We start from the raw sequence: 16,399 nt of genomic DNA, 5'->3' as shown, positions 1-16,399 counted from the left end.
CAATAGAACTGTAAGGTATTAAGTTTATCCAAGTTTATTTGGCCGTCACGAGTTTATGTGTATAGTTTTTCTTTAATTAACTATTTAAACCAGTTTACCCAAGATTTTTACCCTTTCTTAAAAATATCTTAAATATCTTAAATTGAATTGCTCACTTAAGAAACTAAATGATAGGTTTAGGAATAAATTACTTGGAAATTAAAACGTAATGAAAAATAATACATTTTCTAATAGCCCCTATTTATTTATTAACTATCAAATTGCCCCTCTGTGGGCTCCACGTTGAGAAACACTGATTTAACCATCCCAAAATTAGTGTGCTTACAAAACGCAAGATCTATTTTACTCTTTCAAAGTAAACGTTTAAGTTACAGTGACGGAAGTACATTCACACATATAAATGAGTTTTTAGCTGTCCCTTCTAAATGTGCTCAGCCACTGCTCCATCATCACCAATACACCCAATCATACAATTTAATCACACCGGTTTCCTCGCGGTAGATAAGCTTCCTTTTTTTTAAGACCGCGGGGTTTAGTTAGTAATAATCTAGCTGTATCCTAATATGTTTTTTTTAGGGTAAACGGGCAGTAGGATCACCTGAAGTTAAGTGATACAGCCGCCCATGGACACTCTCAATGCCTGTAGGCTCCTGACTGCGTTGGTTGCGTTTAAATAATTAGTACGCAATGTCAATATGATACTCTGGGTTCGACGTCTGATTAATAACTACCTTAATTATCAATGACAAGTTGATCTAGTGGGTTTAGCTTGCGACTCTCATCCCTGAGGTCGTTGGTTCTATCCTGGCTGTGCTTAACGGTACCTTAGACCCAAAAAATCGACGGCTTGTGTCGTGTGTGTGTAATCATTCGTCAATGTATAAGGCTTGACCTACTTGGCAATTAGAATGACACATGATCAAGAAATACAAACAGAAAACTCAGTTTGTAATGCCACTGATTTGTTTATACCTAATATTCCGCTTTCAATATAACATCCATTTTAATATGTATTAACCAATTTTATGGTAAGAATAATAAAAACTTACTGAAGCAAAATTAAGATTTGGAGGGCGGGCGGGGGCGTTGACGTGGAAGTTTTACCCCGAGGCTTGTTGTTTTAATTATTAATACGCTATTAAGGATTTAGGGGTAATCTCTGTAAGAAAAATACTGTTTTCTTTATAGATGTTATAATTAAACATAATTAATTAATTAAGTTGGGCTTCTTAATTGACACTTGGTTTTACTTACTTTAAAGAGGCATACTTAATACCATACAATACTTATAAACTACAATCAGTTGTATCTTACCTACTGTCATATACGGCTACCGAACGTGGATATACAACACAATATATTAACTAATAAAAGCAATGAACGCTTCTTGCGTTGATTGAGAGTAAACTGAAAAGATAAGACGAAAACCAAGCAGAGATGCACAGGTAAAAGAAGACAACTATATGGACCAAGGGCAAGAAGGAGAGGACATAAGAAAAGCCGGATAGAAGATATAGAAACGTTAGGTCGAATGGAGAAAGCTTTTACCCGTGAAAAGCTTCCCATCAATACGTTATTATTAACAAAAAAAAAAGATCAATGGCGCTACAACCTTTTTAGGTCTGGTCCTCCGATTTCTGTATCTGTTTTATGATAATTTATTAATCGAATAGGCAAGTAGGTGATCAGCCTTCTGTGCCTGACACGCCGTAGACTTTTTGGGTCTAAGGCAAGCCGGTTTCCGCACGATGTTTTCCTTCACCGTTCGAGCCAATGCTAAATGCGCACATCGAACCTACAACCTCAGGGTTGAGAGTCGCACGCTGAAGCCATTAGGCGAACACTGCACAATGAGTTATTATTAACACTCGAACATTCGCGTTTATAAACGCGTGAACACATTTTCTCCAAGCGCCGAAGCGATCACATATAGGTTTAAATTAATATGAAGTCAAAAACAAAACACTTTGATTAATGGCATTACAAAGGAGGTACAATATATTAGGGGCGGCGTGGCATTGACAGAAGGGTGGTAAGAAAACGTGGGGTGATGCGGGTGAGGCGGGAGGTAGAAGCGGTAGCGATTTAAATATTAAATATATTGATCTGTGCCGTCAATATCACTTTACTGTTCATCAATTGGATTTCATAAACTCACCATACCATGAATTACAATTTTAACCTTTAATTGACGATGTTTCAATTTCAGATTCAAACATTGAAAAGTATTAATTATGTACGCAGTATAATAAACAGTGCTTCCGTAAAACTATACATGATTTGCAGAAGCCCTGATCAAATCGGCTGTCGACTTTTTAGTTATAAGATTTTCCCATACGAGCGAATGTTAAATACTCATATAGTACTGTCGATTGGTACTTAGCCGGGGATGTAGAAAGGGATGAGAGTTATACGATGAAAAGACTAGGCCTACACAGTTGTACCTACCATCTTTCTTTACCTCTTTTTATAACCTCCCGCGGTGTGACTATCTTGTGGGGGGTTAGTGGGGCTAGCTACTGTGTAGACCCACAAAATCCCTACTACCCAATAATCGGCCGAGGCAAAACACTATAAAACAGACCTATATGTATTGTTATTACTCAAAACAAATTGGGCTTTGTTTATGAATAAGGTAGACGAAAAATTAAATTTTCGACTCCCGTTTAAGTAAACGCTATCAGCTTATGACTTGACAAATGATGATGGAGATTTGAGATTCGCTTGTATTTGTAATGGTTTCGCGATTACGCCGTTTAACGATTAGCGCATTGAGACGTCTTGACTTAATTGGATGGTGGAAAAATGTTTATTGAATTAATAGGCCTATTGTGAATATAATACGTTATTTGAACCAAAATTGCTTCAATTGTACAGGTATTTATTTACACTTCGTAAATACATAAATATACGAAAGAGAGGCTGATGAACGATGGGAGGAAACTTTTTTATCGGCGTTTGAAATTTTACCGTCACATTTTTCGGTTACGCGTCACATTTTTCTGTTACGCGCTATCTTTTTCTTGTCCAAACCACGGTTGAGTCGAAGAGATTCGAAGCCATATAACAACGATAACAATGATAGTTCTATTACAAGTCATGAAATTCTGTTATAATCTACAGTATTAAGGTAAAATGAAATAATTTAATAATAATAAAAAGTTAATAATTAAACTTTATCTAATTTTATTTTAGTTAACCAATTTCTGTAAAGTTGCATATAGTTGATCATTTAAAAAAAAAAGATGGTCATAAAGATGTTTCACTTACGTAAGTATACAATTGATACACGCACAACAATTATGTTACCTACATATTTATATTAATATAATTAAAAATTAATAAAAAGAAAATTAAAATAAATTTAAAAAGTTTGGCCTCTGTGCCCGTGTAGGTACCTAACGCTGGCAGCATTTCCTCCCGTTGTATTGCCTAACTAATATAACTCAGAACTAACTTTATATTTAGCCAGTAAGTTAAACAGAATTAAAGGCTATTTATTTAATTTATTAATACAGAAGTTAAAAAATAATTAACAACAACAACTCTTAACGATACTAGGTACTTGCTTTGGTCTATTTCCCCACGGGATATAGAGGACATCCAGCGTAGATAACCAGGATCTGATCGGTCCTGGACAGCTTTCGTTACACTCCACGTCATTACAGCTTCGTTGCCGATCTGTTTTCTGTTAGCTTGAGGATTCCAGTCAAGGGCATCCTTCGCAATGTAACCCAGACATTTCCATAATTTAATAGACCGGTCAGTTGTCAAACCATGCGTGGGTAACTCAGGTACTAGCCAAAAAAATATGAAAATATGTATCATATTTTTAATGATTTAGACAAGTTTTGTTTACGTTGTCTATCAGTTCTCATAAGGCAAGAACTGTCAGACATCTCTCTCGTCAGTCGTCAAAATCTATTCAATACCTTTCTGCCCCTTCGTCAGCATAAACACAATTTCCCAGAAAGAGGCAAAAACAGCAGCTTTAAGCTGTATTTTATAGATTTTTTATGAATAAAGTACAGTAGGACTTTTTTACGATGAGTACAAGTGTTCTATATAACAGTACAAATTCGAATATTCAAACTTCGAATGAAAGTACACTTATAAAGGGCCGTCAATCGTGAATCATATCGAATAAATAAAACATAGGTTGAAGTACGCACCGCAATCGTGCGGCAATTATGCATCACGTGATAATTATACTATTATTTTGCATGTAAGGACAAGATATTCAAATTATTACATTTTTTTACAGATTACAGACAAACGATGGTGGGAAACCCATGGCCGATAGCAAAACCCATTGCCAGCCGCCCAATTCCAGTACAGCATCAGCACTTGCAGCATCTACTTGCGCACTGTCATCATCCATATTTAGCAGGTAAGAAGCTGCCTAATTTTGTATTATATCACATTATTCATCTGGTATTATCGATAAAAAGGCCCAAAGCCTTCGGCAACTTGATATGGTTTCCTTCACCGATAAATGGATACTTAATTATAATTAAGGCTTAAGGTTGGTGGACTCCTGGCTAATTTAGCCAGCCTAGCTCCTTCCAGAATCACAGAAGTCACCTGGGCACTTCACAGGCTTCGCAGAGCGACCTCACTGTTCCGAGGATATCTGCACGTTGTTTAGCCACAGCCTCGCATTCCAGGACTACGTGGGTGAATGTTTCCTCTGCGCTGAAACAGCCTCTGCACATGGGGCTGTCTGTCGCGCCTAGGACCAGATGTTTATTAAGAAGGCAATGGCCCGTAATTGTCCCTATCATTGTTTTAAGATTAGTTCTATTTAAGCTGCTTCTAGCTTTGTCAATTGCGGGTTCACTGCTGGCAGAGCCATTTTGGACTGTTTGCAGTCGCTGATCTCTGGTGAATCCTGGTTCGCACTAGCGAGAAGGTCAAGGGGACGGAAACTGCACGGAGCCTCTTCACGCAAACTCGTTAAATTATAGTTAATAATATAGTATATTATTTTTTTATACTTTAAAACGGGCTACTCCGACGAAGACGAGTACACGTGATCCAAAAGTTGGTAGATGAATCTCTCTAGCTAGATAGCTCATACCTGAGTACGTGGTCAGGTTCAGGTTTGAGGACGAGGAGTGTTCGACCTAGTCAGTCCGTCTGGTTGGCGAACGGCTTATCAAGATGAGCTGCTCTATTTCACATTTATTTACTGATATAGATGATAAGATATTTTACATAGAAAATTAGTTTTACAGGATTGAAACATCTTTAATACATTTAAAATATTTGGAGTTTTAATTGTAGAATTATTTTCCTTTTCCATGACATTTGTGGAGGTCGGAGCTGGAACGCACTACTTCCAAGTTTGGAGACCCACGTAATGAATGGAAATTAGTTTTTTTTTTTACTATAGCTTAATTTCAATTGTTTCAGTGAGGCCTTCGCAAGCTCATACCCAGGTCTTCCCGCTTCCGGGTGGATTTCCATGGGCACATAGTTCTAGAGGTAATAATGAAAAATATTAAAACAGATATTGTCAACAAAGTTTTCTTAACATTGGCAATATACTAGTAAAAACATCAAAATGTCCAAACTATATTATAAATGTATGAATTCAAAGTTGGTCTTGTAGCTTCAGCGTATAACTCTTACTCCTGAGGTAATAAGTTCAAATCCCGGCTGTGCAATGATCTTTCCATGTGCGCACTTGATACTCGCTCGGAGATAACCTTATCAGGAAATCAGATTTAGACATGGAAAGTGGACGGCGTGTCACGCACAGGAGGACCTTGCGTTTGTATTATATAGAGTATAACGCCGGGTTTTTAAAAAAAAATCTTTGAGACCCTATTGAACGGTTATTAATTAAAGTTCACCACAACAGATATAATGCTAAATATACAATATATGTTACAAAGCTATCTTGTCTAATATGCATGACAATTATGGAATTTGAAATCTTACAAAAATTAATTGTTACACAGAATATTTATTTATTTACTTTGCACACCAGCTCACCCTAATGCGACAAGTGTTTACAATTCTCTACAAAATATACACAAGATAACAATTATTAAAATCAACTATTTGAATTTGTGAATTAGAATGAGTTACATGTTAGTCTTAAGTGTTTAACAGTGGTAAGTAAAAACCAAATAGTACACAAGAACAGATTGTCTTTTCCTTAATAGTGTAAGTAGTGTTATTGGACACTTTATGTTAAATATCCTTTTAAGTAAACTAGGTTAGTATAAAATTAATAGTCTTTTTATAAAAGTTATACTAGATCGCAATGTTAAATTGTGTTTATGCAGAGGCAAATTATCGTAAAAAATGAATTTAGATTAGCTTGACCGTATTGAACGAACAACGATTCCTTGGTGTTGCCTAGAGGGTCTACATCTTCTACATTAATACCTGCAGCCGAGTTTCATCATCAGACGTGGAGGCAGAATACGAAATTCCACCCGTATCACCTAGACTTTTTTGACATAGCTAAGCGGTTTTTTATGCCGCTATGTGGAACCAGCTGCCCACTAAAGATTTCCGAACCAATTCTTAAAAGGCTGGCAACGATCTAGCATTGAGAATGCCCATGGGCGGTAACACTTATCATCAGGTGAGCCTCCTGTAACGGACAGGAGGAGGCCCTCTGTTCTATAAAAAAAACCTATCTCTAGCACCATAAAGCAATTTTATTTGGTGTCAACTATTCAGCCATCGTTCTAATATATAAATCTTTTACTACTGTGTTATCGATATAACGATTTTTTTAGGAAAACCCCGCCGTGGGATGATGCGACGTGCGGTATTTTCTGATCTCCAAAGAAAAGGGCTGGAGAAGAGGTTTCAAGTCCAAAAGTACATATCCAAACCGGACAGGAAGAAATTGGCCGAAAAACTCGGATTGAAGGATAGTCAGGTGAGATTACTTGAAACTACCCTCTATTTTACGCGGGTAGAAGTATAAATTCGTAATGCACTACCTACTTTAGTGCATATAGAAATTTATGTCAGATACACATATTAAATTAAATTACTTCTATTATTATTATGTAGATAAACAGACTAGCCGCTTAATAAGCTGATGCAGTGTTGGCCTAGTGGCTTCAGCGTGCTCATTCCTGAGATCGTAGGTCGATCTGCTCCTATGGACTGTCTCTGTGCGCATTTAACATTCGCTGGAACGGTCAGGAAAAACGTCGTGAGGAAACCGACTTCCCTTAGACACAAGAAGTCGAGAGTGTCGGGCACCTACTTGCCTGTTAGATTGACAAACGTCCATGAAACAGATAAATCTGAGGCCCAGGCGTGAAAAGGTTGTAGCGCCACTGATTTTTAAGATTCATATACCCAATACATTCGTAATAATTGTTGCATTGCTACGATACATCACCTGTATCATTTTAACATAAATAAAATCAAATCAATGATTAACTTTTTAAATCAACCGCAAGAGGCAAAAAGCTCTTTAATCTAACCCAAATGTAGAAATGCAAATATCGAGTTAGCATCAAGTAATTGTTTAGGCCCGGGGCGGACGGCTGCGGATGACAGACCCCTCCCATTACCCTTGGGGTAGCAATTTTTTTGTAACACCCTGTGTTACTCCCCTAAGTTGTGGGGTTACCAGTTATTTTAATAAAATGGGATACAATATTAATGTATTGACTTCATCTGCACAGTAGCTGAAGAAGAATTCTAAGAGTTAGTGTATCCTCTTAGAACGCCTGACTATAATATAAAGAGATTTCTGCATCTGTATCATGATATTTTGACAATCTAATAGGCAAGCAGGTTATTCAACTTCTTGGGTCCAAGGCAAGTCGGTTTCCTTCACCGTTTGAGTGAAGGTTAAGTTCACACATAGAAAGTTCATTGGTGCACAGCCGGGGATTGGACCTACGACCTCATGGATCCTCAAGGAGAGTTTCACGCTTAAGCCACTAGGCCAACACTGCTCTTTTACTCTATCCGGTAGCCTATTCCACGCAAACCCTTCGAATTGGGAGACAGTGCTTTAGGGAATTTATATTGAGTGGTTGAAGACCACTATTAAAAAAAATTATCATACGAATACCTTATCGATTAACTAATTTTGGTTAAAACTTTTTTAAACTAAATAGCTACCTTTGGAGGTAAGATGCTAAGTCTGCCTAAATATGCCTTTTTTATATATAGAAGGCAGAGGGCAAACGAGCAGTAAACTGATCTGATGTTAAGTGATACTGCCGCCTATTAAAACTCTCATTGCCCGAGGGCTCGCGAGTGGGCTCGCTCTTTTTTTAGATTCAGTGATTAATAGATTTATTCCGAACATAAGCTTAAAAAATAAGTTCCAAAAGCTGTCAGAATTATCCATCTTCGCATTATTATATAATATGTATTCCGAACTAAGTTAAGTGACGTTCATTAATGTCCAAATAAAGCCTATTTTCAGTGGTCGTATGGTCACCCTATGTCAGTTTATTTTGACTATTTTTCATATTTAGTTTTTCTTTTATGATTTTCCGTGGAAATACTTATTCTTCCGGAATGCCTTTAACTGGCATAACCTTTGTTGAAATCTCGTTATAAGGAACGGGTTTATTTGAGAGTTATTTCCGCTTCGGGATTATGTTAGAAGATCATTCAACATATCACAAATTGTAAAGACAATAAAAAGGGCGTTGTCAGAAAATTTTATAAAGCGATGTTTTTTATTACGACATTTGCAAGAATATGGTGCAAAAAAGTGGTTGTGGCTTCAGCGTGCTACTCTCATCCCTGGGATGCTAGGTTCGATCCACAGCTGTGCACCAATGGAGTTTCTTTCTATGTGCGCATTCAAAATACGCCTGAAAGGTGAAGGAAAACATCGTTATGCCTTTGACGTTAAAAAGAGTACGTCGTTTAGATTGGCAATCATAAAACAGATACAAAAATCTAAAGCCCAGACCTAAATAGGTTGTAGCGTTGATAAATGTTTTTATAAAAGGCTTAAATACAATGTCCTGACATATCACCGGCTTTAAGCAAATCTTAGAGTTAATCTGTGGCCAGGCAAATCACGTTATTGCAGAAGTTATGAAAAATAGCAGGTGTTTTCATATGATTTTTATAGTTTAAAACATTTTCGTGTTTATATCCAGTCCATAAAAAAATTATGAGTCCAATAATTCTTGCCATTATTCGCGCATTAAAACATTTGAGTAAGGAGGGAAATTAACGGGAGGGGAGATTTAATTGACGGCGATTATACCATAGGGGACAGATAACATATGCCACAGACAATATTGTCTTTGCTCTATTGTCTATTCTTGTGCATATCCTAAAACAATCTTTTTAAAATAGGTTAGAGGAGTTGATTTGTGATAAAAATAATAGAAAATACCAACCGGCCTTACAATAATTTATCAAAGAATCTACCCCTTCAGGGCCTGCAACGTAACCACAAACATAGGCCCATGAACAGCGGTTTTGTGAATGTCCAATGGGCTCATTTGCTCCTATTTAAAAAAAGGATTCTCTTTTTCTTCTTTTGGTACTTTGATTTTAAGTCATATAAAGAAACGTTGCCATCAAAATATCTTTCCTCATTGGCTAATTACCGGCTTATGTCCAAATAATTAATTGGAAAATATAGATTTGTTTTCTCAAATATATATTCTGTGTAAAAACCATTCTGAGGTGATTCGTTCTATAATATCCTTTAAAATAAATATCAATGTTAAAAGCTGCTCTGTTAATAGAATAATACTGAAAATAATATTAAATCCTTTTATAATAGAAAGCAGTTCATTCCAGTCATAAAAACGAACTCCATTTACACAAGAGAAATAAAATATCGTTACATAATAGCCAGACTGAAGCAATTGTGTCGAAATAAAAAGGAAACGGAAAGAAATGGCACGCTGAAATGTACTCTATAGTCTAGACTTAAGAAACCGCGACGGATATAGTATTTACTTAGGTTAGAAAGAGATAAATAATAGCGGTTATTGCGTCTTACAATGGGTTACTATTGGTCGATTTGTATCGGATAAAAGTCGAACGGTGGCTCCGGATTGGTTGAAACGATTTTCTTTTTTTGGCGGGCATTAGAATTTTATATTTATAGCTTACTGCAGTTTGACGTATTCCATATTGAGACGTCTGAATTTTGCATGTTTTGGTTATTATTTTCGCGTGAAATTTTTTACTACCATCGTAGTAATTCGGTCTTCCATACGTTTAGCCAGATGGTCCTAGATACGATTCTTGGGAAACACCGTATATGACACAGAAGCTCGTAACGGTCTTTTTACTTTTCTGATGTTTAATAGATGTATTTGGATGTGGTTGGTATAAATTTATGTTTATTTTGAAAAATAAACATTACGTTTGAATGTTTTTTTTTTTTTACTATTTTGTATAGATTCAATTTATAAAAAGGGTTAATTAATATTCTATGCCAATAATGAAATTCACTCCGACACTATTTGCAAACTATTGAATAATATTAAACAAATGTTAACAATATTTCCTTTGTGACATTTTGCATCTTACAATATTATTACAAAAGAAGGGTTAAATGCCCTCTAAACAATTTGGTTAAGCAAATAAAAATTTGACTATAAACAAACATGGCGCGCTGTCAATCATAAACCGCGCCAACAAAAAGTTCCGAATTCAAAATAAATAAATGCAAATATTTGAAATTGGAACGCCGTGAATGTAAACGGTCCAACGTTTGAATATTCATTCGAAATATGAATATTTCAAATTTTGGAACGCGTCCGAAAATCAGATTCATTGGACGGCATAGACTATGGAGACTCTATAGCTACACAATTTTAGTTTAAATTATGCATTATTTATTCTCTATATATAATTTTACAGCTATAATTAATTAATTAGTTTGTAAAAGTAGGTACTTCTTTTCATATATTTATAAAACGAACAGCAAACTTCATAGCCATTGTGACAGTTAAAACAGCAACTATTTTTTATGTTTAATTTACAAAAAGGTTTTTAAATAAATTTTACTTTAGTTAAGTATAATCTAAACAAAAGTTATCTTTTAACGATCCGTTAATAAAGCATCTTAAGTAGTCCGAGTTGTCTAAGAATCTCCAAAAATCTACGTGAGTTATGTAACCTAACATTAGTTCAATCACCTAAATATTTTTAAGCTAATACATAATTAGGAGCGCAAATGTTAGCAATCATCGCACACTTGAAGCCTAAATGAACCCTTTAGTTTTTCCCATACATTTTTTTTCATATATTGTAATTTCAGAGTCTCGTTTTCGATAATGTCCAATAACATAAATGTCACTTGATTTGAGAACTCTTCAATACGCCAAGTTAGTTTCTATTAGAGTCGCAAAACTACCCTCAACTTTATATTATAACGATTTTTTAACGATTAAAGTTAGTTTACACTTAGCTTTCAAACAAAGTGCTTCACTTAACATATATTTGAACATATCTACAACAACCGGCACCGAACTTACTAAGACAATTAATAATAATGTAACAATTTTACTAACACTACTACTTAGAGTACCTAAACACTCTAGAGTCTAGTAGAGTTAGCAAAACACTCATTTACTACCAATACTGACCGCGATTCCGTTCTCTACGGAATACCGAATTACAGGGAACATCAATCTTGTATATGTCGGGATGATTATCCATGTCGCTACAAGAAGTCATAGACTAAAGACTCCGAAGAGTGAGTGAGCAAAAAGCCTTTTCAAGGCTGTACAGAGCATCGTATTTGTACATTTAAATAGACAAAAGTCTTGTATAGGCTGTACAGAGCATTGTATGAATGAAAAAAAACAATTAAACGTTATACACCTTTAACAGGTAAAGCTTTGTAAAAATTATTACTAACAGAAAACTTAACAAATTTAAAAATCTAAAAATATATCGGCTCTGAGTTGAGCTATCCAACGTCAACATCAATTTGACGCTTTTAATTTAAGAAAATAGCCAAAGATGAATTTATGTTTTTTTTATTCGTAGCGGAAAACTTATATGAAAACGTAATAATTTTTTCTATGAAAAGCTAAGATTTCCCCAATCTGAAATCAAGTTATAATCTGCGTCTAAACCCTCGTCTTGACCGGGCCCCGACAATATGCCGCCAGCAGCTGACGCGCGGCCCTTTCGACTTGCTAGTGCTGTCACTTAATGTATAACTGTTATCGATAAAATCTATTTCTCATTCGTTACATTGCCGTTTTAAAGTATGAATATTGGTGCAACAATGTAAAAATATTTTTAACTTGTCACGAAGCTACTGAAGATTCGCATATTGATAGCAAATCCCTCTGGAACATCCGACATTTATTGAAACATAAGTATTTATTTATGTTTAACCTAACGAAAGACATTTTTTTATTTCCACACACAAATATACAATATTTTAACCTACATAGTAATGAATAATAATAATTTAAATTAATAGTTAAGAATAATTTATAAAAAAAAACCCTGTGGCAGTGTACCTTTAACGCTAGCAGCATTTCCTCGCTGGATTGCGGTACTTATTTGCTGAGCGAGGAAAGCTCCAAGGTCACCGGTACTATGTACCAGACGCCAACTTAAATCTTTAATTAGCGCCTGTGCACTTGAACCCCACGGCCGAAGGGTCTCTACTCCAAAGGGTAGAAACAAAATTAAACTTGGAGGATAGTAAGGAAACTTACTTTAAGAGTTATCATTAAAATAAAATCATATAGTAACTGCCACATTTTAACATCAAGTAGCACACTCTACTTATATATGCCAATGCCGCTACAACCTTTTAGCTCTGAGCCTCAGAGTTCTGTATCTGTTTCATGATCATTTGGGGATCAGCCTTCTATGCTTGACTTTTTGGGTCTACGGCAAGCTGGTGCGGAATTAAATAATTATGTATTTAAATTGTATATTTGTGGATTTATGAGTCTTCTTCAATACAAAGAGTACCCACGTGAGTTGTGTGGTGCGATATTGCGTGCTACTGGATTGTTTTAAGTTTTAATGCAATATTCATAATTGTTTACCCTCTTGACAGCAATAATAAAATATTTCTTTTTTACGGAAATATATACCTACATTGGTGGAATACAGATTACTATAGTAGAGGTCCTTCGGAAGTAGATTTTCTTTTTATCAAAACTTTAACGATAAAGTACTATATTTCAAATTTATTCAATTTTTCATCGACAAATATCTCGTACATCCCTAAACTAACAGGGGTGACACCGAGCGGGAATTAATTACTTTTTGACATATTAACTTTTATTACAATTTATACGGGATAAAGATGGGAGACGAATTGTTGGGATAAATTGCGAACTGATTATCATAATAGGCGTTATGTTATTGATTATCATACTGTCTGTCTCTCTATTCATGTTTATATGCTGATTAGATAGCTATTTTAATTAATATATCAAACAATTTAAACGTCAAATATAAATTTGCGTTCCATAAAGAACGGAAGTTTAAAAATAAGCTAAATCAGGTGCCAAGACTATGGCTAAGGGGCTAAGGCCCGTATTCCAAAAGACATCTCAAGGCAGAATCTTCGCTTGAACAGTCGAATTTGTCAAATTTAAACTGGATGGGGCAGAGGACGTCCACAGTGTGTCTCCATCCGGCTCCCTTTGACTCTGTACGACCCCAGGTTTGCTTGGGATGACCATGCTTTCGATTTCCAATAATCAATCTTACGTAAAGATAAACAACATGCGCAGGAGTCGCTTTCGGTGCTTTGCTTTTAAACCTTAAGCTTACCCACCGTACAAAAAAAGTTAGTAAAGTATTATAATAATATTATAAATATAACTTTAAATCTCTAGTGCGGTGTTGGCCGCTTTCGCGTGAGACTCTCATCCCTGAGATCGTAGGTTCGATATCCGGCTGTGCACCAATGGACTTTCTTTCAATGTGCGCATTTACTTGCGCATCTACATAACTTTCGCTCGAACTGTGAAGGTTAACATGGTGAGGAAAGCGGCTTGTCTTAGACTCAAAAAGTACAGGCACATGTGGCTCGCCTACTTACCTATTAGATTGACAAATGAGGCCCAGATCTTAAAAGGTTGCCGCGCCATTGATTATTTTTATTTAAAAATCTCATTAATTATAACATCGATCATTCCTTACATTCGATTTCGTCTCAATCGAAAAATTCACACAAAGGTGACAATTCAAATTTTGACAAATCATTTTGCGCGCTACGCTAAATCAATCCGTTTCAGCCAATCAGCGGGCGCAATTTGTCATTCCAATTTCAAATTTGTCTTGACATTGACAATACAAATTGCAGACAAAAGTTTTTTAGAATTTTCGTTCTATTGAACCGTGCAATTAAATGCTCCTCTGTATTAGATATTTTTCACAGCTGATTTTTAAAAGGAGTTTTTATATTGAACATTTTACATTTTTAAACCAGTCATAATGAATAATACTATATGTGTGAATATTGTAACTATGGCTTAAAAAAATTGCCATAGCCATATTAGCCAGCCCAGTTTAGGGGTCTCTCTAGGGACATTTGGGTGCATCTAGGTGGAATTAGGAATAATAATAACAAATTTATTTTTTTGCTTAAAATATACACACAAATTAATTATTTATTCATTTACATTAGACTATTCCAATACGATAATGTCGAGAAAAATAATAATTTAAAGCAATACTAAAAATAATTAACCTTTAACGCTGGCAGCATTTCCTCGCTTGTATTGCGATACTTACTGGTTGAGAGGGAAGCACCAGCTCTGGTGTCACCGGTACTATCGACTGAAATCGTTAATAAGCGCCTGGGGACACCACGGCCCAAAGCACATTATAAAGTATATAATATTAAAAACATAACAGTTGAATTCACTCTGCGAACATATAAATATGTCGATAGACACTATACAGACAGCACTCAGTTAACGCAACGTGCCACAGACTTGTCATGGTCCTTGGTATATAAAATTATACAGAAAAAAAGCAAAAAAATATAAAACTAATTTGAAACTTAAACCTCATTAGCAGCGTGATAATTTTGTGTAAATCTATAAATTCTCCAAGTCACTATACTCTGTTTATAATAGAATAAAATTGATCTGTCTAAATGCATTTCTAAACGAAACTTGCACAGAATAGAAAACTTTAGTTTATGCCATTTCAGTTTAAAATAAGAAAAATGTTGCTATGAATTAAGTTTGATTTTTTCCATGGATATGTTCAAATAAAACTCTTTTTTTGAAGCTGGGTAACACGTGTCTTTAAAAGATAACATTAGGAGTAGTGGCGACGCTATTTTAACAAAAAAAAACTTGAGTTATTAAAAAGTTTGTAAATCTAAGAGACACTTAAGTATGTTGTTGGACATTATGGGAAACGAGAATGTTTAACTACAATTTGTGAGTGTGGTAAAAACTAAAGGGCTCATATTTTATTCAGTGTTCGATGATTGTTTACATTTTGTTTACTCTTATATCTAACTTAACTTATATCAGGTTAGGTTAGATCACTTACATTTCGCTTTAATGTTGCTATTTTTCTGTATATTTCTTTCCTAATTGTAAAAAAATTATATAGGTAAAAGATATATTACTTTATTAGCGTGTTTATTATTGATATAAAGTTATGGATTTTTGTTAAGACCTTTTCATCAAACGACAATAATTTCTCATAATGGAACCGCGTTACCACGCCTTTATTTGATTGATGGTGCCAATTCCCAAAAACTGTTATTTCATCAAAAAACTGCGTAAACGACAAATCCCGAGTTGCCCCTTTTATAAATTATTGTTATTTTTTATTATAATGTATTTAATAATGATGAAGCGTTTTGGACCCTTGCGTCATACGCCTCCACAGTGGTGTAGTTTAATGTCATAGTTCTAGGTTTGATTATTGTACAAAAATAAAATACTGACTTATTGAACAAGTACTAAAAGTACCGTATAACTACTATTATAACTGCGAATTAAAAAGATTTCTGTCACTCATAAAAACAATGCAAGTTATGCAATATCAATTTATGTATTAAAACTCTAATAACGTCTTTTTTTATAGGTAAAGATCTGGTTTCAAAATCGCCGAATGAAATGGCGGAATTCAAAAGAGCGCGAGCTACTAGCATCTGGTGGGTCCAGGGAACAAACTCTTCCGAACAAAAACAACCCACACCCAGATTTATCAGACGCCGAGGCTGACAAGCAAAAGCTGTCACCATTACCCGAAGACGAGGAATTAAAAAATAAAATGTACGCGTCGACATCGAACTGTCAAAACGACAGTTACCGCTTCGACGACAAGATGGCGGCTAACATGTTTACGCGGGAAAACTATCAAAATGAACTCGATGATTTTGAGAGTGATAGCGCATCTGACGAGGAGATAAATGTGACATGACCTGTTTTAGTATAATTGTATAAATCTATATTTATAATCC

The 16,399-nt window shown here is 35.2% G+C and overlaps 1 protein-coding gene across 1 annotated transcript in view; it reads left to right on the top strand.

The window, feature by feature from the left end:
* LOC123717364 (homeobox protein DBX1) overlaps positions 1–16,399 on the top strand; it is a 28,598-nt gene extending 12,199 nt beyond the window's left edge. Inside the window, exons 2-5 of the mRNA XM_045673310.1 lie at positions 4,265–4,390; positions 5,416–5,487; positions 6,759–6,904; positions 16,021–16,399. Of these exons, the coding sequence (XP_045529266.1) occupies positions 4,265–4,390; positions 5,416–5,487; positions 6,759–6,904; positions 16,021–16,359 (683 nt within the window). The 3' untranslated portion in view covers positions 16,360–16,399. The remainder of the gene's footprint in view (positions 1–4,264; positions 4,391–5,415; positions 5,488–6,758; positions 6,905–16,020) is intronic.

This window comes from Pieris brassicae, chromosome 12, assembly GCF_905147105.1.
Source record: "Pieris brassicae chromosome 12, ilPieBrab1.1, whole genome shotgun sequence".
Taxonomy (NCBI): domain Eukaryota; kingdom Metazoa; phylum Arthropoda; class Insecta; order Lepidoptera; family Pieridae; genus Pieris; species Pieris brassicae.
This window is presented reverse-complemented; position numbering and strand designations above follow the sequence as displayed.